The sequence below is a fragment of the Caretta caretta genome, chromosome 7, assembly GCF_965140235.1.
Source record: "Caretta caretta isolate rCarCar2 chromosome 7, rCarCar1.hap1, whole genome shotgun sequence".
NCBI classification, from domain to species: Eukaryota; Metazoa; Chordata; order Testudines; family Cheloniidae; genus Caretta; species Caretta caretta.
In genome coordinates, this window is record NC_134212.1 from 111887194 (window position 1) to 111913747 (window position 26554).

A 26554-nucleotide genomic window follows, 5' to 3' on the forward strand; every position below is an offset into this window, starting at 1 on the left:
CTGAGGCACCTGCACAAAGTGTCTGGATTCTCAAAAGAACTGAGCACCCAGCAGCTCCCAGTTTTCTCTCACTTTGGTCTGGTGCCTAAATGCAAGCTGAACTCTTTTGAAAATCCAGCTCCAGGTGTGGGTGCCGAGCACTTTTGGGAATCTGGCCCTAAGAAGATAAGTGGACTGAGTTAACCAGGTGATCTGACCGCATTCCGTTATATTCACGTATTCCTTTCTGTCATGTATGTCTCTGATTATTCTGAAAACTAAACTCATGGCATGTATGCACGTGAGGGTTTTCATGGTTTTCAAACATTTGGGGAAAAGGCTTTTTAAGTAGCAAACCTAAAGATTTAACATCATGGCGTTAAGCATGTTGTTCAGGTAGCTTTCTGAAATAGGTTACCCCTTTGTGAGTCTCTCGGTGCTCATACAGTGAGTCTTTTCCCTTGCTGCCCGTCTTCTTTGCTGGCATGCTCAGCCGGGTAATTAGGTCTCAGTTGTTTATTTGTGACATCCCAGTATGGTGCCACGGGACTAGAGAAAGTGCTAGCCAGTGAGAAAAAAAAAATAAGGCTTAACGAAGAGTTCACTCACTGACGCACTAAGCGGGCGATGTTATCACAAATCTGTTAACACAATGAACTGATTGGTTTAAACAGTGTAAGTTTCAGAAGGCATTTAATTTCCAGCTGCAGTGGTGCCGTCTTAGTTCAGTTACAGAATACATTCCCTACAAACGCTGTGCTGGGCACAGCTTGCGATCACAGCTTTCCTGTTGTGCGTAATTATAGCAAATATTCCAGTAAACCCAAAATTTGCCATTTATTCACAACTGCTGTTTATTTGTAATAGCAGTTGGGTGAATGGTACCAACCTGTAGAACTCAGTTCCGTAATAACCCACATCAACTTTATGCAGATATTATAAAGGGCCAACTTTATAGCTGCCCCTGCAGATTTTGCACCCACCAACTAGCACGTATATGCTCAAATTAAATAGCTGCCTAGTTAGCTGAGAGAGGAACCTTGGGCTTGTAGCTAAGGCTAAGGCACTGAACTGGAACTCAGGAGTTGTGGAATTAGAATTCCCAGCTCTGCCACAGACTTTCTGTGTGACCTTGGGCAAGTCATTTAATCTTTCTGTCGCAGTTTCCCATCTGTCAAATGGGGATCATAGTACTTCTTTTCTTCCATCCTTTGTCTTATCTAATTACGCTAAGTTTTTGGGGGCAGGAACTCTCTCTTACTACATACGTGTACAGTGCCCATAGTGGTGCTCTACTAGGGTATTACCCTAGCTGTGCCTGCATGTGCCCGTTTGGAGCAGTGCCTGCAGAGGCCTGTCCAAGACATCCTTGGGGGAAAATATAACTACTACATATATAATTAATATATGTTCCGTACTCTCTGTACTTTCCAGCTTGCAAAGTGGCTGTTGGTCCATGCATTAAATACATCTCCACACGTACATTATTTATCTTTATGGCCCCAGTGCAGCAAAACACTGAAGCACCTGCATTCCTATTAAGCACACAAGTAGTCCCCTTAAAACCAGGGCAATTATGTACATGCTTCAAGCTGTGCATCTGCCTTAAGTGTATTGCTGAATCAGGGGCTGTATGGTTAAGAGAATGACTTTCATTTAAACAAAAACAGGCTTATGCTTTCTGAAATTGAACCAAATTCTGAGGGGTATCTCTCAAACTCACGTCTTTTGCTTAGTTCTCTGAGTGGGCTACTGGCATCTCAGGTCACAGTACAAGGGGGAGATCAGCCCTGTGGAACTGCTATGCTCCCTGCAGCACATATGGGTATGGATTGGGTGATGCCTTGACTCCGTCCCCCTCACCTCTCCCTGCGCTGGCCCGCACATTGGAATCAATAGGGAGTGGGAAGTAAGCTGTGCCAAGTAAAAGACTCATGGAGCTTACTTCCCTTCTGGATCAAGGGAGAACTAGGGACAAAGATTGGCTTCTCTTCTGCTTCTGGGGCAGCTCAGCTTCACAGCTCATGGAGTTAACAGGAGCCTTAACACTGATTTATGACTCAATTCTGCAAACTGTTCTGCACATTGACCCCACACATCATAAGTGTCTGTCTGCATGGATCTGATTGTAGGAGTTGAGCCCTAGAAGGATCTGCTGATCTATTAACTCTGATGCCGCCTCCTGCAGTTCCAAGTCATCCAAGTCCTTAGCTAATTTTCTTTTATTTAACGAGCCGTTAGCTTCATCACAGCTTGTGAAAATATATTTTCCCTGTATTGTTGCCAGAAGGGTGATACTGTTTCTACAGCGTGGTATTTAAATTCATGTTTTAAAATACCAAGGCATTTTTGCCTACAATAAAATAGCACTCAAGTATCAGGAGACTTCTACAACCTATTCTCTGAGGTAGGGGGAAGAAATTGCTCTTTTCTTCTCGTTCCCCGTTTTTTCCCTTGTGGAACTATCATTGAGGTAGGAACATGCTTTGAGGCCAGTGAATTTAGATTCTCAGCTGTAAATCACTGTGCCTCCGTTTAAGTTACCCAATGGGTATCTTCATTTTACCCAACAAGTTTATAAACTTTAAAACGAAATACCAATCCAGGAAAAATCTCCCCAATCCTACTCCCTTGTACTCTGGTATCTCCCAGAGGGAGGCTGCTTGGAGATATGATCCTGGATTGGTTCTAATGCAGGAATTCCCTTTATTTTCCCCAGCCTCTGTCGCATGGAGATGGGTGCCAGTCTCCTGGAATGGCTCAGTATCGGCTGCTCACACCATCTCAAAATCAATACTCGTAGGAGAGGAGGGATGGTGCAGAGGTTAGGGTGTTAGCCTGGGATTCAGGCAATGTGGGTTCAATTCCCTGCTCCACCCCAGACTTCCTGTGTGACCTTGGGCACATTCCTTAGGCTTACTTGTCTACACTAGAAAGTGTACAGCTGCTGTAAGATCTCTCATGTAGCTGCTCTATGACGATGGGAGAGGTCTCTCCCATTGACATAATTAAACCACCCCCAATGAGCAGCAGTAGCTATGTGGCCCGTGGGCTGTAGTTTGCCCACCTCTGACCTATATTGCTGTACTAATCACAAACTTGGACCTCTCTTAGAGGCAGACTTGGGGTGGCTAGAGGCATTCCATGTGTGCTGTCAGGACCAAATCCTCAGCGTAATGTGGTTTGACTTTGTGTGAAATGTCACGGTCTTGTAGAGCTCTGGCCTTCCTTCAGTGGCTCATTATATTCAAAAGCAGTGTTGCTTGCTCTTTGGCCATGTCACCAGGATGGACCCAAACACCCCAGCATACCCTGTTCTCAAACTGTCCATCGACATGGAGGGGAGTGCATGGACACCCTACCCCTGCCTGGTGCTGCCCTCATAGCCCCCCACAAATATCCACGGATTTGCAGAATTGAGCCAGATCTGGGAACTCCACTATGTGGTACTTGGTGTGATGCCATAAATGGTGGTCACTGGTTGGCATGGCGGTCTTATGTACACTCTGCCTGTGTTTGATGATGATGGTCACAAAGGTCTAGAGCAGGGGTTCTCTACCTTTTTCTTTCTGAGCACCCCTCCAACCCCAACATGCTATAAAAATTCCATGGCCCAGGTGTGCCACAACAACGGTTTTTCTGCATATAAAAGCCAGGATCGGCGTTAGGGGGTAGTAAGCAGGGCAGTTGCTCAGTGCCCCACGCCACAGGGGGCATCACGAAGCTAAGTTGCTCAGGCTTCAACTTTAGCCCCGGGTGGTGGGCTTGGGGCCCTGGGTTGCAGTCCTGTGCAGCGGGGCTCTGGCTTTCTGCCCGGGGTCCTAGTGAGTCTAATACTGGCCATGCATGGCTTACCCCCTGAAACCTGCTCACGGCTCCCCAGGAGGCACCAGACTCCTGGTTGAGAACCACTGGTCTGGAGGGTAAGAAAGCAACTATATTAATCTGAAGAAAGTGTGGTGACTTTTCACTAGTTGTCGTTATTGTGGTAGCACTGAGAAGCCTCAGCCAGGTTTTGAGTAGCTAGGAATAATTCCTGCACCCAAATTTGCTATTTTCACATCTGTCTGGATTAGGGTTGCCAACTTTATACTTGCACAAAACCGAACACCCATGCTCCACCCTGGTCCCGCCCCGCTCACTCCATCCCCTTCCCTCTGTCACTCGCTCTCCCCACCCTCACTCACTCGCTCATTTTCATCATGCTGACTCAGGGGGTTGGGGTGTGGGAGGGGGTCAGGGCTCTGGCTAGGGGTGCAGGCTCTAGGGTGGGGCTGAGGGTCTTGGGGTGTAGGTGGGGGCTCTGGGCTGGGACTGAGAGGTTCAGAGGGTGGGAGGGGATCAGGGCTGGGGCAGGGGGTTGGGGTATTGGGGGGTGTGAGAGCTCCGGCTGAGGGTGCAGGCTTTGGGGTGGGGCTGGGGATGGGGATGAGGGGTTTGGGATGCAGGAGGGGGTTCCGGGCTCGGATCGAGTGGTTTGGAGGGCGGGAGGGAGATGAGGGCTGGGGCAGGGGGTTGGGGTGTGGAAGGGGGTCAGGGCATGGAAGGGGATCAGGGGTGCAGGCTCCAGGTGGCACTTACCTCAAGCAGCTCCCGGAAACAGCAGCATGTCCCCCCTCCTGCTTCTATGTGGAGGCATGGTTAGGTGGCTTTGCGCACTGCCCCCTCCGCAGTCACCACCCCCACAGCTTCCATTGGCAGTGGTTCCCAGCCAATGGGAGCTGAAAGCTGGCTCTTGGAGCCCAGGCAGTGCGCAGAGCTCCCTGGCTGCCCCTACATGTAGGAGCCAGAGCAGGGACATGCCGCTGCTTCCATGAGCTGCGTGGAGCCTCAGCAGGCAGGGAGCCTGCCTTAGGCCCACTGCACCGCCAACCACATTTTAGATGTCCTGGTCAACGGTGCCTCCAGGGTCCCTTTTCGACCAGGAGTTCTGGTAAAAAACCAGACACCTGGCAACCCTAATCTAGATTGGTACTTATATGGCTCTCATCACTGTAATATCTGGATGCCCGAGAATGGTTAATAGATTTTATTCTTTCAATACTCCTACAAGGCAGGAAAGTGTTATCCCAGGTTTACAGAGGGAGGACTGAGGCACAGGGTAGGTAAGTGCCCAAGGAAGTCTGTGACTGAGCCAGGAATTGGACACTATTTTTTGAGGTCCAGTCCAGTGCCTTCCCCATTAGACTGCCATTCCTACATGCTGAAGGCACAAAACAACCATCTCGCACTGTGTGAATTTGGATTTATACAAATGTTTCCCTTGTAGATGGGGAAGAGTTCTTGGAAGATCTGCACAAGGTGATGTTTTACACCCCCTCAGGGTGTCTGCTTCTAGGTTCTACCCTTTGTATGTGGAGGGGAGATGGGTGGAGAGGGGGTTCCAGGAAGGTTTGGTCACCTATATGTCTGTGGAGGCAGACAGGGGAGGGCGCATATAAAGGGGACTGACTCCAATTAACATCTAATTCTAATAATAGATCAGGACAGTAAATGCAACTGATTAAGCACCATTTTTTGTTGTTGCACTAATTGAGCCCTCGGTGTCAGTTCTTCTCGTCAGTTTTGCAATCCAAAGATACTCGTGTGCTTCATGGATAAGCCATATTATTTAGTACTGTGGATTTTATTGCTGTTGCCTTTAGTTATCCTGCCTGCAAAATAATGCCTAATGTGTCCTTCGAAAAAGGAAGCATCACTGCGGCCTTTAGTAGCTCAAACAGATAGTATTAGGAACTGTTTTTAATGATTATGTATTTCCTAATGCAGCATTCCTTTTGAGTAGGCCACTATGAAATAAATAAAGCCACACAGAGTGGAGTGAATGACAGCATGGTGCATGGCTTTGTGAAATACAGAAGTGTTGATGGTGCTAATTACAGAAGCTTTCAGAGATGGGAGCCACTCACACAGGCTGGTTCGCAGCTTTGTACATGTTCCTTTCTTAAAAGCTCAAATTATGCTGAATATTTCTCTATAGTACTGTCTGTATTTTATTTCATTTAAAAAAAACCTAAAATCAAAACGATATTTCATTATGTCCCGTAACAGGGCAGACTAGTCTAGGGCGAAGAAGGGTCATAGAATCAGAATCATAGAATATAAGGGTTGGAAGGGACCCCAGAAGGTCATCTAGTCCAACCCCCTGCTCGAAGCAGGACCAATTCCCAGTTAAATCATCCCAGCCAGGGCTTTGTCAAGCCTGACCTTAAAAACCTCTAAGGAAGGAGATTCTACCACCTCCCTAGGTAACGCATTCCAGTGTTTCACCACCCTCTTAGTGAAAAAGTTTTTCCTAATATCCAATCTAAACCTCCCCCACTGCAGCTTGAGACCATTACTCCTCGTTCTGTCATCTGCTACCATTGAGAACAGTCTAGAGCCATCCTCTTTGGAACCCCCTTTCAGGTAGTTGAAAGCAGCTATCAAATCCCCCCTCATTCTTCTCTTCTGCAGGCTAAACAATCCCAGCTCCCTCAGCCTCTCCTCATAACTCATGTGTTCCAGACCCCTAATCATTTTTGTTGCCCTTCGCTGGACTCTCTCCAATTTATCCACATCCTTCTTGAAGTGTGGGGCCCAAAACTGGACACAGTACTCCAGATGAGGCCTCACCAATGTCGAATAGAGGGGAACGATCACGTCCCTCGATCTGCTCGCTATGCCCCTACTTATACATCCCAAAATGCCATTGGCCTTCTTGGCAACAAGGGCACACTGCTGACTCATATCCAGCTTCTCGTCCACTGTCACCCCTAGGTCCTTTTCCGCAGAACTGCTGCCTAGCCATTCGGTCCCTAGTCTGTAGCTGTGCATTGGGTTCTTCCGTCCTAAGTGCAGGACTCTGCACTTATCCTTATTGAACCTCATCCGATTTCTTTTGGCCCAATCCTCCAATTTGTCTAGGTCCTTCTGTATCCTATCCCTCCCCTCCAGCATATCTACCACTCCTCCCAGTTTAGTATCATCCGCAAATTTGCTGAGAGTGCAATCCACACCATCCTCCAGATCATTTATGAAGATATTGAACAAAACCGACCCCAGGACCGACCCTTGGGGCACTCCACTTGATACCGGCTGCCAACTAGACATGGAGCCATTGATAACTACCCATTGAGCCCGACAATCTAGCCAGCTTTCTACCCACCTTGTAGTGCATTCATCCAGCCCATACTTCCTTAACTTGCTGACAAGTGTTCTTGAGAACACTGTGACGATGATAATTCTGCATTTCAAATGACTAAGGACTATTTAGGTCTCTGGAACTACTCAGAGCATCGCTATATTGAGGTAGAATCCAGACCTAAATGTTTGTTAATTTGGAGCCAGTCGAACGCTTTCCAAGCCGGCCAAGAGCTAGACCAATCTGGAAATGTTTGTCAGTCACTAGAAATTATTTCTAACTATCACTAGCAATGTTGTAGGAGTGATGCGCTCCAGTGGTCCCAGCTTCTACAGGCAACAGAGCCAGCTTGCCAAGCTAAGGCCTCATCTGTATCAGCGAACCAACTCCTTGCCCCCAATCAGTTGTCCATGCTACAATGCACAATGGATCTTGGGCTGCTTCTGCAATCCTAAGACTAGGTGTTGGAGCATCCAGAGATCCTTTGGAGACAGAGCGTGCACAGCTGAATGGGAGAGAGGCAGTGGCATGCAGAGGCTCCTCCTTACTGGAATGACATTCACAAAATAAGAAATACCAGTGCTAGAACAAAAACCAGCAGTGCAGCACTGCTGATGGCTCAGTACTAAATGAATTATCCATTTTTATGGCTAGAACCCCCTGTTCACTTGGTGTTACCTGGTGTTTAAGCATGTCACCATTTTCCAGACATACCATGTGTCATTTTTCAAGAAAAGTAGCTGCCCTGCCCCATAGCTAGCAAGGTCTCCTGAGCCCAAAAGGAAGTTATACCTGCATGCACTGAGAATTGTACCTTCAGGTAGGCTACTCATCAAAGACTGCCTGGCTAATTATTGTTAAATATTTGCATGATGCATCATGGTTTCTGTGCGCTCTACACAGAGAATAAAAGCAGAATCCATGGCCACATCCTGAAAGGTTACAATCTAGCGTGGTCCACACTCATTAATTTTCAGAAATGAGATGCTCAGTATAGAAAATAATCTATGTTAAGTCTTCGAGATAAATCCAGTGGTCATTAAGACACAAACTACCGTTGACCTTGAGTTGGGATAGATTGGCTTGGCTTTTATGTATTTATATTGTAGAGGGAACACCGGTCTGCTTCCTTGATGTTACATAAGTAGCTGAGCTTTATGCAAACTGAGTGGGCTGGGGTAAGGAAATCCACCCCTCCAATCTTGAGTCAGGATGTGAGGCTGCAGTGCTGTACCCCATAGCCTAGGCTGGAGTAAGAGCCATAGCATCTCCAGATTGATCTACGTAGAGTCAAATACCAGGTCCCTTTTCCTGGCCCATCCTGGGGTATTACAGCCCACTAAAACCTAAATCTCCCCCTTTTAATAGTTGTATGTGTGCACATATATTTGAGAGCATGAAAAAAGGCGGAAAGAAAGACACAAAGACAGAAATTACACACAACCCCAGAGACACATGCCTTACCATCTTCAGCAGCCATATTCTTTTATTCATGTTGACCTTGTCCTGCTCTTCCCTTTACCGCCTGTGCCCAATGCTTGACCACACTCCTTGTGCGTGTGCCCTCAACTTACATCATAAACTTCATGGGATAATGACATTGTCTTTTATGTGTCTGTACCAGTCATATTTAGGGTGCTGTAGTAAGGGAAGTTTCAGCACCACATTCCACCCCACAAGTCCATGCTTTCTGTCTCTACATACATGTGTTTGTGTGTGTCACACTGTACATTATATAGAGACAAACATGTATAATATATTATTGGGAGAGCTGGTATCAACCCCTAGATTTTGGTTGCATACCACTTTTCATGATTAAAAATTCTTGCCATTTCTTTCTTTCTTTCTTGTTTTGAGAAACACTAACACCTCCATGGTTTGCAAATGGCCTTTGAAATTCAGCAGGGAGAAAGTCCTGGAGTTAGAAAAATGCCTTTTCTTTGCCTCACAAAATTCCATTTAGGTTTAGTTGAGTTATCAACTTAAAATTTCCATGTACCTTCTCCTGCATGTGTTCCCCAGGATAACGTTCTGAGTATGTCAAAATGGCTGGACACAAAGCATTCTAAAGAGCGGGTCTCATGCCACTGGCCCTGCCACTGCAGCAGCTGCAACACACATTGTACTGGGAATGCTTAGGAGTTCCTGGAGCAGGAGGAGTGGCGGAAAGAGCTAGACCCATCTGGAATTGTCACCAGCCACATCCCTGGGACACAGTATGTGACCTCGGAATCCTGTCTCCCCTCGAAGGGCAGGAGCCGCTCTTCCAGCTGACGGGGGCCGGAGAGAGAGAAAGCCCCAGGTCAGGCTTCTCCCTGACTACCCACTGGATCCAACACATGGCATCAACAGCCCACCCATCCCCATCCCCCAGGAGATAACAGACTACTGCTGCTTGCTAATGTAGTTAGTCCTATAGCTCAAATAGTAGAAGTCTATGCTGCAATGCTGAAAGTTCAGGTTCAAATCTTGCTGGTGATGCATGGAGTGGGGAGGAGGTTATTATAGTTCCATATAACAGAATTTGTTTTTACCTTTTTCTTTTAGAAAAAAATAAACCTAAGAATTTGCCTACAAAAAGCTACATAAAAATAAATTTATTTTGGTTGCAAAGTCACATTCAAATGTTAGGAAATGCCTAATTGACAGTTGAACATGCCACCTTAATTCTGACCATTTGTGCGTCTGCATTATGATATAGATTTTAATTATATTATCACTTACTATTTTTTCACATACCTTTTTTCCACAGGAACTTTGCCTACTCCAGTGCATAGGTTGGACACAAAAGGGTGTAACAGAGAGGTTGTGTAGGCAACTATACGCTTATCATTTCCTTTCTTTTAATGTAGTTTTTTTAATATGTAATGTGAGATAGATGTCCAGATTTGACACCCATACTCATGTTGGACAGTACTTTACTCTATAAATAGCCCCACTGAGTTCAGTGAGACTACTCGTGGCGTAAAATGCTGCCCAGTGTGAGTAAAGGTATCCAAACCTGGCCCGTAGTGAACTGAGCACAGTCCGCAAAGCTTTTATGGTTCATGTGCTTTCAAACCAATGAACAACCTTTGTAAATTTACTCCCATGCCATGGAGTGGGAATTTACTTACCATACAATTTCTCCATTTCACCCTTCCCAGTAGTGGTGGGGAGAGTGATGCTTTTGTTGGAAGTACAGGCCTCTTATGGTTGTTACAAGTGAGAGGAAAAGAACAAGGTGATGAGAAGACAAATGGTCAAACAATCACTTTTGTTGTGCTGAGCAGTCTGGCCTGAGCATTGGCTTATGAACAAGCTTTATTTTCACTTATACCTTCTCATACAAACAAGTTATTTCCCAGCATGTACAACCAGCAGTTGTCTTATTACTATTGTGCAAAGTGTAACTATGTGAACTATTTGGGGTTCCAATGCAGGTCAGCTGTTTTTCCATCTGATCCACTTTTGTTTGTTTGTTTTGTATTTTAAAGGCTTGTTCACATCTTAGGTAATTGTTGTGCCTTTTTCTTTTTTTCTTTTTTTTTGGAAAGCTCTCATGCAGTGACAGTGTCTGTGCATGAATCAAAGCACCCAAAAGTTGCCTGGGAGACTGACAATGAAAACAAATAAATCAAAAAACCATTCTCCTCTTTACCAACATGCTTTAGCATTAAGGAACACAGTTTATCAAGAAACAACATTAGCAGGAAAACCTCAACTTTGAGTTGGAACTGTAGGAGCTTGGAAATGTCAATGTTGCCTGTCATAAGAGAAAGTCAGAAGCTCAGGGGAAACACCAGAGCTTGTAGGAGAAAAGAAAAGTAAGACAAAAGCACACTTGCCACCTTTTGTGATATTTGGAATTTTTCTTAAAGCCCCAACTCTTGGAGTCATGTGATTACATGAGAATCTTAGGTTTCATGGGGAGGAGCAGAAGTAAGTTTGTAGCCCTTATAGTTGTAGAGAAAATCTTGAAAACATGACCCCTAAAGGCTCACAAACCAGAAAGCAAATAAAAAGAACTGTAAATATGTTGGTTTTAAAATTTTCTTGATTTTTAAGCCAGTCTCATGATGTTTTGCGGGCCTGACATATAATTTTGAATGCATGGGTTGGCAATACTTAGTCTGCATCTTAAAACTATTGCAGAATATAGGTGTGTGTAAAGGTGATGGTATTAGAAAAACTCAGCTCTAAGTGAAAAGATGGATATCTGGCAAAGGGCATTATACAGATCAGTGACTTCAGGGGACTCCTCTTGCTGGCTTTCTGCAAGAGCTACTGAGGAAATTTCTTCAGCCCCACCACACATGTGAACAAAATTTGCTGGGCTGATACAATAGCCATTGTGTTATCCACTTGCTCTGTGTAGTGATAGGATATAAAATAAGAGTGATGCGTTAATCTTATTGTTACAGTGAAAGGAGGGCAAAGGTATTTCTCCGTTTCTTGACAGAAGGTTGGGACTCTTGAGAAGTTTAGATTTAGCTGGGTTAAGAGGAGTGGAGATTGTAGACAGTTTACCCTGGATTTCAACTGTCTTCTCTAGCTCTCTTTCTCTGCCTATTGTACGCGCTCACCTCATTAACTAGATACTAAGCATGGTAAGTGCATGCATCTTCCCCAGTTACAACCTGCAAACTTGAGAAAACTGAAGACATAATTTTTTGCAGGCCAAGATCCTTAGCCAATGGCTCAGCAGCTTTTTAGTGGCATTTAACTTAGAAAAAAATGCAGAGCTGGTTTAAATGTTCATTGTTCACCTACCAAACCAGTCTGAGATGAAGACTATCTGGTTACATTTTTTCCTACCCCACTTCTCTGCATGATTCTGTTTCACAGGCAGGAATGGCAACTCCTGAAAACCCCGAGCAGCTGATAATTGCCCTGGAACCTGAGGCTGCTTCCATCTACTGCAGAAAGCTCCGCCTTCACCAGATGATAGACCTGAGCAGCAAAGCACCTGTCAATGGTTATAATGCTAGTGACACCGTAGGAGCTGGATTTACACAGGGTACCTCTTCTACTAACTGACTTGAGATCTAGTACCTTTCGGCTACTTTAGATTTGGTCATTAGGGCAGTTTTCTTACCATTTCCTGTAGATTATCATTGCCTCTTTGTGTTAGTGGAACATTACAGGCTAGTATAGAAAAACTTCTCTATTTACTTTAATTTGACTATTTTGGGCACTGATCCTGCAAACGCTTGTGCTCAATGCTTAACTTTAAGCATGCAGGTAGCACGATTGACTTTATTGGGACATGAGGGACTACTCACAGGTTTGAAGTTAAGCAAAGGCATAGTGTTTGCAGGATTGGGACCTTACTGTTTTAATGTAATAGCTAATTGTTTCCTAGTGCAGATTTAACTTTATTTTTGTGAGCCAACCATGATGTGTTAAACTAGCTATATTAATTTAACAAGGGATTACACTTGAATTTGCCATCAGACCTTTAATGTTTCTGGAATTTTTGTCAAAAGTTGGGCACTTGGTGATTTTTGGTTCACAATTACATTGGTCACCATGAAATAGTCAGCATTCACCAGTAGTTAGCAAAACTGTGCTACGTGATACGGCATAGCATGTTCTCTGAACTTCGAACAGAAACTAAGTATTGTGCTTCAGATATCATGGTGTGTTATCTATTGTTACTGTGAATGTTGAAAAGGAGTACTTGTGGCACCTTAGAGACTAACCAATTTATTTGAGCATGAGCTTTCGTGCGCTACAGCTCACTTCATCACGAAAGCTCATGCTCAAATAAATTGGTTAGTCTCTAAGGTGCCACAAGTACTCCTTTTCTTTTTGCGAATACAGACTAACACGGCTGTTCCTCTGAAACCTGTGAATGTTGAGTTTTTACTAGCTCCCATGGTAGGTTTGATGCAGACTCGTTTACACTGAGAGGCAGACTATGGAGTGTAATTTAACTGGTTTGCAGATGGATCATCTTTCACTGCAGAAGTTTTTGAAAACTGTCATTCTGATTGAGTCTGAAGTTAGGCAGTAAAGATGGGACAAGTTTTGATGGTAATGTAAAGATCCAAATTATCTGCTAGTGTAAATTGGTGCACTCCATTGACAGTTGTGGAGTTGTGCCAGTTTACCCCCGCAGAGCATTTGGCAAAAGATCTTATATTTTGCATGTTTTCCAGCTCAAAACAGCAAAAGCAAATGGAAGATTCTGCTAATAAACCCATTCAAAACATTTTATTTCTCCCTGTCCTTAATGGAAGCCATTTTTTTTTAGTTGACAGGATGTGATGACCCAGTTTGCCCCCAGAAATTTCATAATTAATTAAACTGATTGAGTCCTTTTAATAAAATAGCATGTCTTATTTCTCTAGGTGAAATAATATTTAGCCACCACAATTTGAGCCCTGACCATGCCACAAAGACCCTGACGCAGGTTTATTCAATAGTACCCCAGGTAAAATTTTCACCCTAGCACAAAGCTATAAAGAGGCTTTGCTCAGGGATGTCTCTTAATGGGCAGGAGGACAGAAGCATCCCTCCTGTGCCTAGATCACAGAATTTCTTCACAGCTGGAGCCTGAGAAACTGTGCACCCCTAAGCAAGCAATTTTTGGCTGGTGCAACCATGTATTTGTCAATGCATTGGTCTTGCCTCTGCACCTGTCCTCTGGCTGCCATCCTTATTCAGAATGGTGTAGCCCCTGCAGAGCACAGTTCTTACAGAACATAGGGTGCAAACCTGTGTGTGGGTTCACACATTCTGCCCCATCCTCTGTGTAGCTGAGCCACATGCTCAGGACCTTCCGTGACCCCTTACTTGGGCCGCCAGGGCATCTATCCCTATGCAAATGAAAACATTTTCTTGTTTGGTTAAAGGGAGCTACAGGGCTGGGCTGTTGAGCAAAATCTGTTCACAAAGTCATGGGATTCTGTCAAAAGTCTTTTTACAGTTATCTTTCTTTACTTAATAAGGTAAAAGCTGGTATAGACGAAAAGGATTTAATTCAGTTAGAATTAATAGAAACAAGGCGTTGAACGAATTATTTTGGGATTTTATCTAAAATTCAATAAAAGCATGGCAGGGACCCAAGCAAAGCTGAGAAGAGGTCAAGAAGGAAAATCCTTTAAACATAAACAGAAAGAAGCATTTCAAGGACTATTTTAGTGCTGTGTAGTCAAAACAAAGGTTGTAGTCTTCAGAATACTGAGGATACATTTGCATTAGGAGAGGAAGCATAATCTAATGGTTAAAGGAATGTATCTCAGGTCTGATCCAATGCCTTTTAAAATCAATGGAAAGGCTCCCATTGACTTCAGTGGGTATTGGATCAGGCCCTTCCTTGGATTCGATCCCTTGTTCTGTTATTGACTCCGGTGTCACTTAACCTTTCTGTGTCTGCTTCTCAACTTGTAAAATGAGGATAATATTATTTGCTTGCATCACAGGAGAACTGAGGTTTTATTCTTTGGCTTTTGATATCCTCTTGATATCCTCAAATGGAAGACACTATAGAAATGTGAAGTGTATTATCATTAGCTAGCAAAATATAAATGTCTTCTTATATACAATAAATGTACCTTTTTTTCTAATATTAGATAGAATTTTTTGAGATGAAACAATATTTGCTATACCATGGAATGTGTCTGCATTTTTCTGTAGTATCATATAGATGAGTGAAAGTTACATTGGAAATGATTTAGTAGTCATTTAGTTGCACAAGCTGGGTTTAGAAATACTTTAGTGAGACACTTAGCAAATCACATTACATATTTTAAATGTCTTTGTGGAGATTAATGTTCATAAAATGCATTATTGCTATAACTATGTGTTACTAGACTAGACTTCATTTTTAAATCATATGTATTTAAATTGACCTATGCTGGTATATGCAGATATGTAATGGGCCAAATCCTACAGGTCCTCCATCAAGCAAAAGTCTAACTGGAATCCAGTGGGAGGTATGGCTGAGTAAAATGAGCAGGATTTGCTCCTACAACCCAGGTCCATAGCACAAACCTGACAAAGGCCAAGATTTTCAGAAATAACTAATGATTATGGGTGCTCAAATGGAGATATTTTGAAGGGTCCTAATTTTTAGAAGGTACTGAGCACCTACCCTCCAAAAACTGGGCTCCCTTGAGGCATCTCATCTTAAGCAACCAAAAATGGGGGCACCCAAAATCAGTAAAGACTTTTGAAAATCTTGGCCAAAGTGTCCCTTCAATTCCTAGACAGTTTTAAAGTCAAGTCTTGATTATTTTATTATGCGTCAAGTATGCCACCTACTGGCAAAAATGCATCTTGGCATTTCTAGAACCAAAAAATGTGTCTGTATGTAAATATTTCATTTTGTTAATTAAAAATATAATAAATATGTATTACAAAGAAAGCTTTCTATTATTCTTAGAGGAATATTTGAAATCCAATTATTCTAAGTAAAGAATAGAATATCTGATATTTTTCTTTCCAGAACTCAGTTTGTAAATTCCTAATTCTAGTACAGCAATTTTTGTTCATCTGTTTTGTTAGAACCTTATTGAATGATACATAGAAAGCTCTCATTCTGCTTGTGCTTGCTTCCTGCACTGTGTGTCATCAGCTTGTTCCTGCTTTCTAATGCTTAGTAATTTTCTCTCTGTCAATGATTAGCTAAAGAACACATCCGTCGTAATCGGCAGAGCCGCACCTTTTTGGTGGAAAATGTCATAGGAGAGATCTGGTCCGAGTTGGAAGAAGGTAGCGTCCTTTTGTGAATTATCTTTGCTCTTGCTGGTTTTATATTGCTGGCAAAAAACCCAGAAACCTTTCCCATACATTTGTTATGTGCTTTTGGTATTCTCAAAATGACTGTATTTTCCTTTAAATTACAATGCATGCTCTGCTCTTAGTCTACAGGGCTGAGCGAGAATTTTGCATGCTCTAGAGAAGCACATATTATTAAGTTGATGGGTTGTAAAAAGGATGAACCCAGATTTTAAAATACAAGCCAGAGCATAATGTCCTCAGAATACACCTCGTAAGTAAGCTGGTACTGTAACATTTCTGCAGAACTGTTCACGCAATGGAATGTACACCGATGGCACGCACAATTCCACTTATCATAAAGATTCATTCTCCCCACATGGGTGCTTAAATCTGTAGCACACAAGTTTCACTTCCATTATAAATCACTGCAAATTATTCCATTAGGAACTGCTAATTTTCAAGCCAGATGTTCCCAGTACACATGTTCATGGCTTTCTGCTCGGGATGCCCGCAGTATTAGTATTTAATATTGCTTAAGTATTAGTAGACTGTTGTGTTGATGCCGATGAAAATGATGTATGCTTGTTCCTGTTGCTTCATAGGTGACCGGTACATAGTTGTTGACAGTGGAGGAGGCACAGTGGATCTCACTGTCCATCAGATCAGGCTACCTGAAGGACACCTGAAGGAACTGTACAAGGCAACTGGTAAAATTACAAGCGAAATGAGTAGTGAATAATGTATAGTACTTGGAGTTTGATCTTACACCCTTATTACCAGTCTTCAAAAGGTCTTGCTAATTTCATGTGATTTCTGAACTGCTAGTCAGTAGATAGTGTTAAATAATATTGTGTATATGTTTACTATGAGAAAAGTAAAACATCGCCAGCATTGGTCTGACTTCCATCACTCACACGCTAGCCATCTCTCCTCTCATTTAATCTCTCATAGGTCATCTCTAAACTGTGGTGACCTGCCTGGGCATTTAGGGGGTCACTATATGGCTGGCTGATAGTCAGAACAAAAGATTGTTGTAAAGTCCCACCAGGGCTATTAACCGAGTGATTTGTTAGAATAACAGTATTCTCCCACAGATTCATGTAGAATCACACATGCACCATTAAGTTCGAGAGGTAGAGCACTGAGATGGGTCCATCACCCTGATGAGAAAGGTGTGCCCCTATCTCAAATCAAATGACATGGTGATTGGTCCATGGCCAGGAAGTAAAATTCAACTCCCCAAGTTACATTCCCATCCCCAACTCCAGATCCAGTTGAGCTTTGCCATTAGCTACCTGAGACAATCCCTTAGTTGTCATAGCACCTGGGACCAACAATCCTGGGTTGGTCCTCTTCTGTATGAGTCCTGAACTCTCAGCCTTGGTGACTTCAGTGTCACCAAAGAGGAACCCAGCATATGTCTTTCTCTGTGCAGCAGGGCAACTTATTCATGAATACAAGCTCCATCTTGATCTCCTCATATACAAGAGAGTGTTTCCCTGACAGTGAAAATACACTTATCATGCTCTGGATCATTGCATTTTATCATCTGCTTAGCTATGTCAGTATGATCTGGATTTGTATATGATGGGCTCAAATTCTAATTAGCAACACAATATGTTAACGATATGTTTTGTTTCTAACACAGGTGGGCCATATGGTTCTGTAGGCGTGGACTACGAGTTTGAAAAACTCCTGTGTAAAATATTTGGAGAGGATTTTATTGAACAATTTAAAATCAAGCGTCCTGCTGCTTGGGTGGATCTGATGATAGCGTTTGAGTCCCGTAAAAGGGCAGCAGCCCCAGACAGAACCAATCCACTGAATATCACTCTGCCTTTCTCCTTCATTGACTATTATAAGAAGTTTCGAGGTCACAGCGTGGAACATGCTTTAAGGAAAAGCAAGTAAGTAGGCAACTGAACCTGGATAGATTCATAATTAACTACTCACTGCTGGAAAGAATAATAATTAAAATAACCTAATTACAAGTAGCATAATAGATTGTAGTGAGAAAATGTAATCTAATGATGGGAAAATCATACTGCCTCAGATACAGTTACCAGAAAATAAAGTTATATTCTAGCTTTTCTTAAGAGTTTTTTCCGAAACACTTGCATCCTGCTGTAGACGTCTTTCTGCAAGTTCCATTAGACCATCTTCACTTATATGGCACCATTTCCTAAGGTTCCACACTGAGACAGTCTCCTGTATTTCTGGCCATATTCAGTGCGGCTAAGAGTCACCTTCCCATTTATCTGATTCTGGGCTGACCAGAAACCACAAGAGCATCTGGTGTAATTTAAAGCAGCCCACACCAACTGTAGCAGTTCCATAGAGAGTTTCACCCTTTACACACCCTGGGCCCAGCATGCCCTTCATACAGTGGGTTGCAGGAGCCAGTGGGACACAGCTGTGGGATATAGCTGGCCATTTGACGTACCTCAAGTGACGTACTTAATGTAGAGGCTGTAAATCTGTGAATTTCTTGTCAGCCATGTACTACTGCTCAAGTACTGTCTTACTCTTAACATTAGAACTCATTTTAACAGCCTCCTTTGCTCTTTTGTTGCAGCGTGGATTTTGTCAAGTGGTCCTCCCAAGGAATGCTAAGGATGAGTCCAGATGCAATGAATGCCCTTTTCAAACCTACAATTGACCAGATCATTCAACATCTTAGTATGTATCAAGGTGTCATGAGTCTGTGACTGGACGTAAATTGAAGTTTGATTTATCCAAATACTCATCTATCACAGCCCCCAAACTGGGAATTACATTCAGTGCGGTAATTTGACCCCACAAATTGGGGGTGAGGAATTTAAGTCCCCCAAATTACCCCAAAAATTACTATCAGGATTGCTCCAAATCAGCTAGTATCTTAATAGATATTTCTAGCTATTCTGTAGCTGTTGACCAGGCAATCAGTACTAAAGCTGCATACATTTTATTTCCTCTTGAGCTTTCAGGAATATAAATCATTAGAAGATTGAAACCTAATTAATAGTCAATATCCTTTCTTTCTTTCTTTCTTTCTTTCTTTCTTTCTTTCTTTCTTTCTTTCTTTCTTTCTTTCTTTCTTTCTTTCTTTCTTTCTATTATATATTAGAATATTTGGAATATAGTGTCCAATTTTGGGCATCCTATATGAAAAAAATCATAATTATATTAGAGCACGGCATAATAAGGCAACTAATATAAATGCAGCAAAATAGCTTATATATGAATAGAAAATGAGAGAACTAGGATTATTTTGTTTTGACAGATAATTGAGACAGTATGATTGAAGCGTTTAAACTAGGTACAGGTAAATGTAACATTAAACTTAATAGATATGAGTTTTTTGGATAGACTAGAACTAGAGAACATGGGTTTAAGTAAAGAGGGAACATATGCCTGGGAATACCTGGCTGCTGTCTTGGATGTCAGGAGCTCATGGGGGATATTTCATCTAGCAGGCTTCCCTCTCTGCCCCCAGACTGGCTGTTGGATTGGTTTGCACAGAAATGTGCCCGCTTTCATCTAGCAGAAAAAATAAAAATAAAAATATGGCTTAAGAGAAAAATAAGTTTTAAAATGTGTATCTGGACTCTACTACTTCAAAATTTTCTTCTGTTTTGAGGGCCCCCTCAGGCACATCCTCCATGTTAAATACAGGACATTTCTCTCCCGAAACAATAGAATCTTTCAGAACAAAAGACACTTTGGAGGTGTCACAGAGTTTATGGAGCCATTCCAGACACATGCCTTCTTTCTGGTCCTATGTGTGGATATTTGTGATGGTGCGCCCATCGTGTCTCTTGCAAGATTATTTCATGGTCTAATCGGTTTTGCCATTAGGAAGTTTTCCTAGCTGAGCAGGCTTTGTCTTTCTGTTTAGGTGACTTGTTTGAAAAGCCAGAAGTAACCAATGTCAAGTTTCTGTTCCTGGTGGGTGGATTTGCCGAAGCCCCTTTACTCCAACAAGCTGTCCAGAATGCTTTCGGTTCAAAATGTCGAATCATCATTCCTCAGGATGTGGGCCTCACTATCCTCAAAGGCGCTGTCCTTTTTGGCTTAGACCCCGCTGTCATCAAAGTGCGACGTTCCCCTCTGACCTATGGGGTGGGGGTCCTGAATCGGTTCATGGAAGGAAAGCACCCGCCGGAGAAGCTGCTGGTTAAAGATGGCACACGCTGGTGCACTGACGTCTTCGACAAATTTATCTCAGCCGACCAATCTGTAGCTCTTGGAGAAACAGTGTCACGCAGTTACACACCTGCCAAGCCTTCCCAGTTAGTAATAGTGATCAATATCTACAGCTCAGAGGAAGATAATGTCAGTTTCATCACTGAGCCCGGAGTGAAAAAGTGTGGCACTCTTCGTCTGGATCTCACAGGAACTGATACTTTGGTGCCAACTCGAAGGGAGATCAAAACGCTAATGCAGTTTGGGGACACTGAGATTAAAGCCATGGCCATTGATGTTGCCACTTCTAAGAGTGTCAAAGCTGGTATTGATTTCTTAAATTACTAAAAGTCCCCTCCTACCGTGGTCCATCTGCGAGACTTATTATTTCAGTGTTCCATTTTCTGACTTTCATATATGACACAATCCACTTGAATTTCAGCAGGCTAGATAAGAACAGCCAATAGGTAGAGATATATCAAGGTTTATTTGCCTCTTAAATGGTCTAGTGAGATTTTCAAAAGTCCTAAGAGGTTTAGGAGCACAAGTCCCATTGAAAGTCAATGTTCCTAAATCACTTAGATGCATTTGAAAATCTCACCTCTATTAAATAGTATAAACTTGTCAGGTGCTAAAGATTAAGCTGAAGATTCCAAAATGGTTGCAAAAATTTACCTGCAGGATTGTTGTGGGGATTGGTTATTTGATCAGCACTGTCTTCTGACTATGAGAACACATCACTTTTTGCAGTGTTCATTTGTTTTAGGTATTTTGGCCAAATTTTTCCAAATCTGGATGCCTAAAGTTGGGCTCCTAAATCTGTATTTAGGCACATAAGGAATAGAGACCTGATTTTCAAAGATGCTGACACCCACATCTCCCACTAACTTCACTAGGAATGGACAATACTCACCAATTTGAAATAATCAGGACTCTTCTGTGTTAGGTGCCTGTGTATGGATTTAGGAGCCTAACAGTAAGTACTGAGGTTTGAAAATGTCTGCCTTTATTTCTAAAGCTCTTATTTCTATAAAACTGAACAGCTGTTACCCTGGTTTAGATTTGCAAATTCTCTGATAACAAAGAAACTTTCCATTTTAGGGTTTTTTTTATCAGTATTAATCTGAAATCTATTATTGCATTCTTTGACAAGTTAATCCCCTGGTTTATCATTTTGGAAGAGTGCTCAGTTGAGGACTTCCCCAGAAGCGTATACAAGTGAAAAATGGAAAGTTTTCTGGATCAATAATGTTATAAATTTTAAAGTAAACATTTTAGTTAAACAAAATGTATTTTGGAAGTGTGCTGCAGAGGCAGTAAGTAATGTAGGAGACAGAGAACAAAAGCCCCAGGTCATCAATGAGCGCCCGCCAGACACCAGAGTTCACCGCATGCTCAGGGGTCTGTCTGTAATGCAGGCAGAATACACTACCGCGTGTGGTGTCACCATGCTTTCCAAATGGTACCACTTTACTAAGATGTCTTCCAACACTCACACAACTGGAGCACCGCAGCTCCAGATAGGGCAGTTTTCATTTTATAAAAAACTACGGACCAGCCAGTTCTGGAACCCTGCATCCCCCATGAACTGGGAAACTCAGATTCAAATCCAGACCCCCATCTAATCTTGAGGGCTTGGACAAACCTGTAGCATCAGCTGAAAAATACTGATATTTTTAATACTTTTATCATTTTTATTTTAAACAAGGCTGCCCCTTCACCTGCTGCAATGTATTACACTTTCAAGACATTGAAAGGTTAATTATTTACCGGAACCCTTTTCCTTTAGTTAAGCATAGGTTAAAACCATAGAAGCCATTACTGACGGTTTTTGAAAAAGGAAGCTTTATCAATCACTTTAGTAATTTATGCCCCAATTCTGCACTTCTTACTTGAGGATACTGCTTAATTGGGATTTTGCCTAAGAAAAGAGTGCAGGATTGGGCCCTTATATTCTGTCCTTGAATTCTTTGTCTCTCTCTTGCAGAATTCCCTAGTAGAATGTGAAAAAAATGTACTGAATTAAATAAAAAAGGGACTGGAAAATGCTAGTAACATTATCTGGCTAGGTATTTCTTATAGAGTTACAAACTGCTTGCTAGCATTGTTTCCTGCTACTTGCTCTGCTTAAAGTGTTAAATATAAGATTTCTTTTGGTTGCCTTTCCTGGTTTACAAATAAGAGAACCTTTAAGATGAGTTATGAACAATATAATTTTATGTATATACAATATTTAAATACTGTACAGACTCTTTCTTTCTACAGTGCTATTTTCTTGTATAAAAATGCTCTTCGCCTCTGTTGATTGCATTCCTCTGTTAATTTTAAATAACACAGATTCTCACTCAGCTTTTGTAATTATAGGCTTTTAAAGATGGTAAGATATGGAATGTGGAAGGCTGATCTTATAATAATGGGAGAGCAGTGTTGGTGTGTCAGAGAACACAACCGTCTTCCTGCAATGCAAGTCAGACCAGTTGAGCATACTACACAGACATGCTAGTCAGTTGCTGGGGTTTTTGTTTCTTGTTTCAAATGGTCACCATTTCATTTTCAAGAATGCATCATGATAATGAATGACTTCTCCTGTAAAATATGTGAAAATTTAGAACTTATGCCTTGAGACTTCAGATATATGACATGTACTTACCCACCTACCTAGGGAAGGCTATGTATCATGACAGATCCAGGCTATGCCAGCCTGCATGAGTTGTGGATCTGGCCAAATACTTTGTCTAATAGTGCCAAAATATGACTTGCATAAAGAAAAGCAGGTTTAAGATCCTTACATCCAATGTTAAATTATGTGGGTCCAATTCTGCATAGACTTGTAGCCTGCAGAACTCCATTGATATTAAAATATTTACATGGCCTTAAGTCAGTGCAGAATTAAGGCTAATAATGCCTTGTTACATGGATGCAATATCCACTGAATGGAGATCCAGCTGGGATTAATTTGTCCCTTTATTTGTGAGTGTTGCTTTCAGCATGTCAGCAGTGAATGAAGGGAGCTCTGCAGCCCCTCAGAAATGTAGCTCCTGAACAACAGTGATTCTCTGCACATTTTATATTCACCTTTTAAAAGATTCAAACTTGATCCAAGCTTTTTGTTGTTTAAAAGATTTTGTTGTTGTGAAATGAGAAGAGTTTCCACACGTTTGCACCCCACCTTCCTCTGCAATCTAATAGGAGCACTGTAAAACTTATTTTCCCAGAACTGAGGATTGCTGAGCAAACGACCACTCAGTCCCCAATTCATTCCCTTGACCTGACCTCCCCAACACCCCCCCCCGCAAAATAGAAAGTCTAGCCTTTTAGAATTAGAACTAGAATCTTACACTGCAACTAATACTGTAGTTTGTAGCCCTTTTAAACAACTTCAAAATATAAGTGGCATATGGAAGCCCATTTTAACAACATAAATTGAACCATCTGTTAGGCTGGTAAAACTGGTATGAACTTCAATAAGACAAAAGTTTCTAATTGAGTTGTTTATGGAATAGACATTCAAGTGTATTCTGTAGCAAATTCCCCGCAGAACACTTATCAATAGGCATTTCAGACTACATTGTGCTATTTTAAGCGAACAAACCCTCCAGTCCTTAAGCAAAACTCCCAGTGACTTCAATGGAAGTTCTTCTTGGGTGACAACTTGAGAGTTTGACCTAAAGTTGCTTAGCTCTAGTTTGGAAATTAGTAGCTTGCTGTGGTTGAGTCTGATGAATGTACAATGATGGTAAAGACAGCATGTATCAGTATTCTTACACCGATTTTTATATACAGGAGATTGAATGCGTTATTATGAGAAGGCCTAATTACATATTGCAGAGATTTAATAGCTGAGATAAGCTGCATATTTATACTACAAAGTGGCTTAAATGGATGAATGGCATAAAAGTTGTTGGGCATAACATTACAGTACTCACCTGCTTGGAGTATTCTTAAACTATATTATAAAATATCAGTCATCGTGGTCTTGTTCACCTCTCTGTGCAAGATAAATTCAAATTTCACCGACCTTTGGAGAAGTTCACAACTTGTTAGGATTGTACCTGAGTACTCTTGTGTCTTCAAAAGTGTCCAATAAAATACAATAAAGCTCTGGATTTTGTGTGATAGAGTGTTTTATTACAGTTCATCTTTGGTTTTAATGGAAAAATTGTTATAAAAAGTATTGCAAATGTTTTTAGAAAGTAGCAGGTTTTAGCATAGATTTAAATATACTTCTCCTGCATTTGCTTATTTTTTAATGTGCACAACAGAGCAAAGATGGCATAGTTTACATATGTTGTAGATTATTAGGAGACTCCTGCTGGTTGATCCAACTCTCTCTATATTGTTAGATATAGCTAAGGCATAAATGGCTTTGTAATGCCAAAAAGCATATTATGCACTCTTGTATACTGCAAAGACATTATGAACAATGAGAGAGAGCTGGGAAATGGTTGGCAGCACAATTAGAGAAGCACATTGCCACAGCTTCTATGTTTTAAGGTACATTAATTACACAACCTCAAGATATTAATTTGAGTTGGCCTCAAGCCTCAGAATTCAGATCAGGATTATAAATATCCCCCATGTTCAGTGGCTCTTTGTATCTATTTGTATTTGTACCCAAATTCGGTGGCTACAGTTTTGATTTGGACTATTCTAAAGATAGGGTCCAGTTGCAAAATTGTGATTCAGTTCTTGATTTGGAGTCTGAGTATTCTAATGCTCAGGTCTGCTGGTTTGATTCAGGCTGATTAACTCAGAACATATTTTGAATATTAAGTTTCTTTGTACCAATCTGAATTTTTTTGCTGTATTTTCAAAACAAGTTTGAAATCATGCTATTTATACAAGGCGACAAAAATGAGTTAGCGCTCCCATAACAGAAGATACAGCCTTTGATTCTCTATTAGGGCTGAGTTGTGCTCGGACATAGTGGAGAATGGCAGCTGCAGGTACCTGTTTGTAGCTCCCTTACCTTTGGCCATCCAACCCCATTGGAAGTTAAAGCAGCAGGGAGCTATTCTAACTACTGCCGTTAGGATAAACTCCCTTATAGAGCTCACACCAACAGAGGAACAACCACAGCGGTGGGGGCTCCACCATATCTCCTCCTGCCTCTGACCCCATCAGTTTGCCCCAGGCCTACTTACTCCTTCTTATGCTGGAGGATGGGGATGGGGATGCAGCTGACCTAAGAGCTCTTGGGAGACGTAGTCCAGCCCAGAAGCTCAGTCCACAGAGGTCAGTGCGCATGGACACGAGGCGCAGCAGGTGAGGCAAACACAGATTAATGTCAAACTGGCCCAAAATTAAATGTTTAGTTCCACAAAATTAAATGTTTTGATTCAGATCAAAATGAGGGGGAAAATATATTTTGAGGCACATCAGAATTTTCTCACAGGAAATTTAAATGTTGTGAAAACTGCATTTTCCATTGAAAAAACATTCTGATAGAAAATTCCCAACCAGCACTAGTAAGCAGTATACATAATTCATCTTCAGCTTTTCACCGCCTCAAAGGAACATGACAGTGTTGTCCTTTCCCACAATTATTTTAGTATTGGCTCTAGAGCCCCTCACTGACACACCTAGAAAACACACAAATGTTGTAAAAGGGGTAAATCCCAGAGCATTGTGTCTACTAATGTTAAATGATTCTATAGAATCACCGTCACCTGCTTTGGTGATGGAGTCCATGTAAGAATTTACTGGGATTAGATAGATCATGGAAATTGTAGATGTTTGCACTTGGTCTAGTTATAAAATTAACTGGGTCAAAACGGAAATGTTGACATTCAAGCTTTTGTGAACGGAGGACTTCAAAGCATTTGTTCTAAACCTTGCTTATGGAGCTCTTTAAACTCAAACAGATCATTTTATAGGATATATTGAATAAATGTATTGGACTCTCAACACTTTAGGCTGCACTTCACATAGATGAACTATGTCTGTGCAATATTTATGCTATAATTCATTTCTCTGTTTATACTAGGGGATTGTACCTTTGAAACAGTGGATAACACAGAAAGCGACCATCACTCATTTCATTCTCTCTGGTCACTCGATTACAGACCTAAAGGTCACAATATTACAACAAAAAGACTTCAAAAACAGACTCCAACGAGAGACTGCTGAATTGGAATTAATTTGCAAACTGGATACAATTAACTTAGGCTTGAATAGAGACTGGGAGTGGATGGGTCATTACACAAAGTAAAACTATATCCCCATGTTTATTCCCCCCCCCCAACCCCCACTGCTGCTCAGACATTCCTGTTAACTGCTGGCAATGGCCCACCTTGATTATCACTACAAAAGGTTTTCTTTCCCCCCCCACCGCTCTCCTGCTGGTAATAGCCCATCTCAAGTGATCACTCTCCTTACAGTGTGTATGATAACACCCATTGTTTCATGTTCTGTGTGTATATAAATGTCCTCACTGTATTTTCCACTGAATGCATCCGATGAAGTGAGCTGTAGCTCACGAAAGCTCATGCTCAAATAAATCGGTTAGTCTCTAAGGTGCCACAAGTACTCCTTTTCTTTTTTCATTTCATTCTGTTTTGTCTTCAAGTAGATGATAAT

The 26554-nt window shown here is 41.9% G+C and overlaps 1 protein-coding gene across 1 annotated transcript in view; it reads left to right on the top strand.

Annotated features, from left to right (window-relative positions):
* HSPA12A (heat shock protein family A (Hsp70) member 12A) overlaps nt 1-24081 on the top strand; it is an 88679-nt gene extending 64598 nt beyond the window's left edge. Inside the window, exons 7-12 of the mRNA XM_048857986.2 lie at nt 11930-12101; nt 15716-15802; nt 16414-16518; nt 17460-17718; nt 18387-18490; nt 19689-24081. Of these exons, the coding sequence (XP_048713943.2) occupies nt 11930-12101; nt 15716-15802; nt 16414-16518; nt 17460-17718; nt 18387-18490; nt 19689-20323 (1362 nt within the window). The 3' untranslated portion in view covers nt 20324-24081. The remainder of the gene's footprint in view (nt 1-11929; nt 12102-15715; nt 15803-16413; nt 16519-17459; nt 17719-18386; nt 18491-19688) is intronic.
* The last annotated feature ends 2473 nt before the right edge of the window (nt 24082-26554 follow it).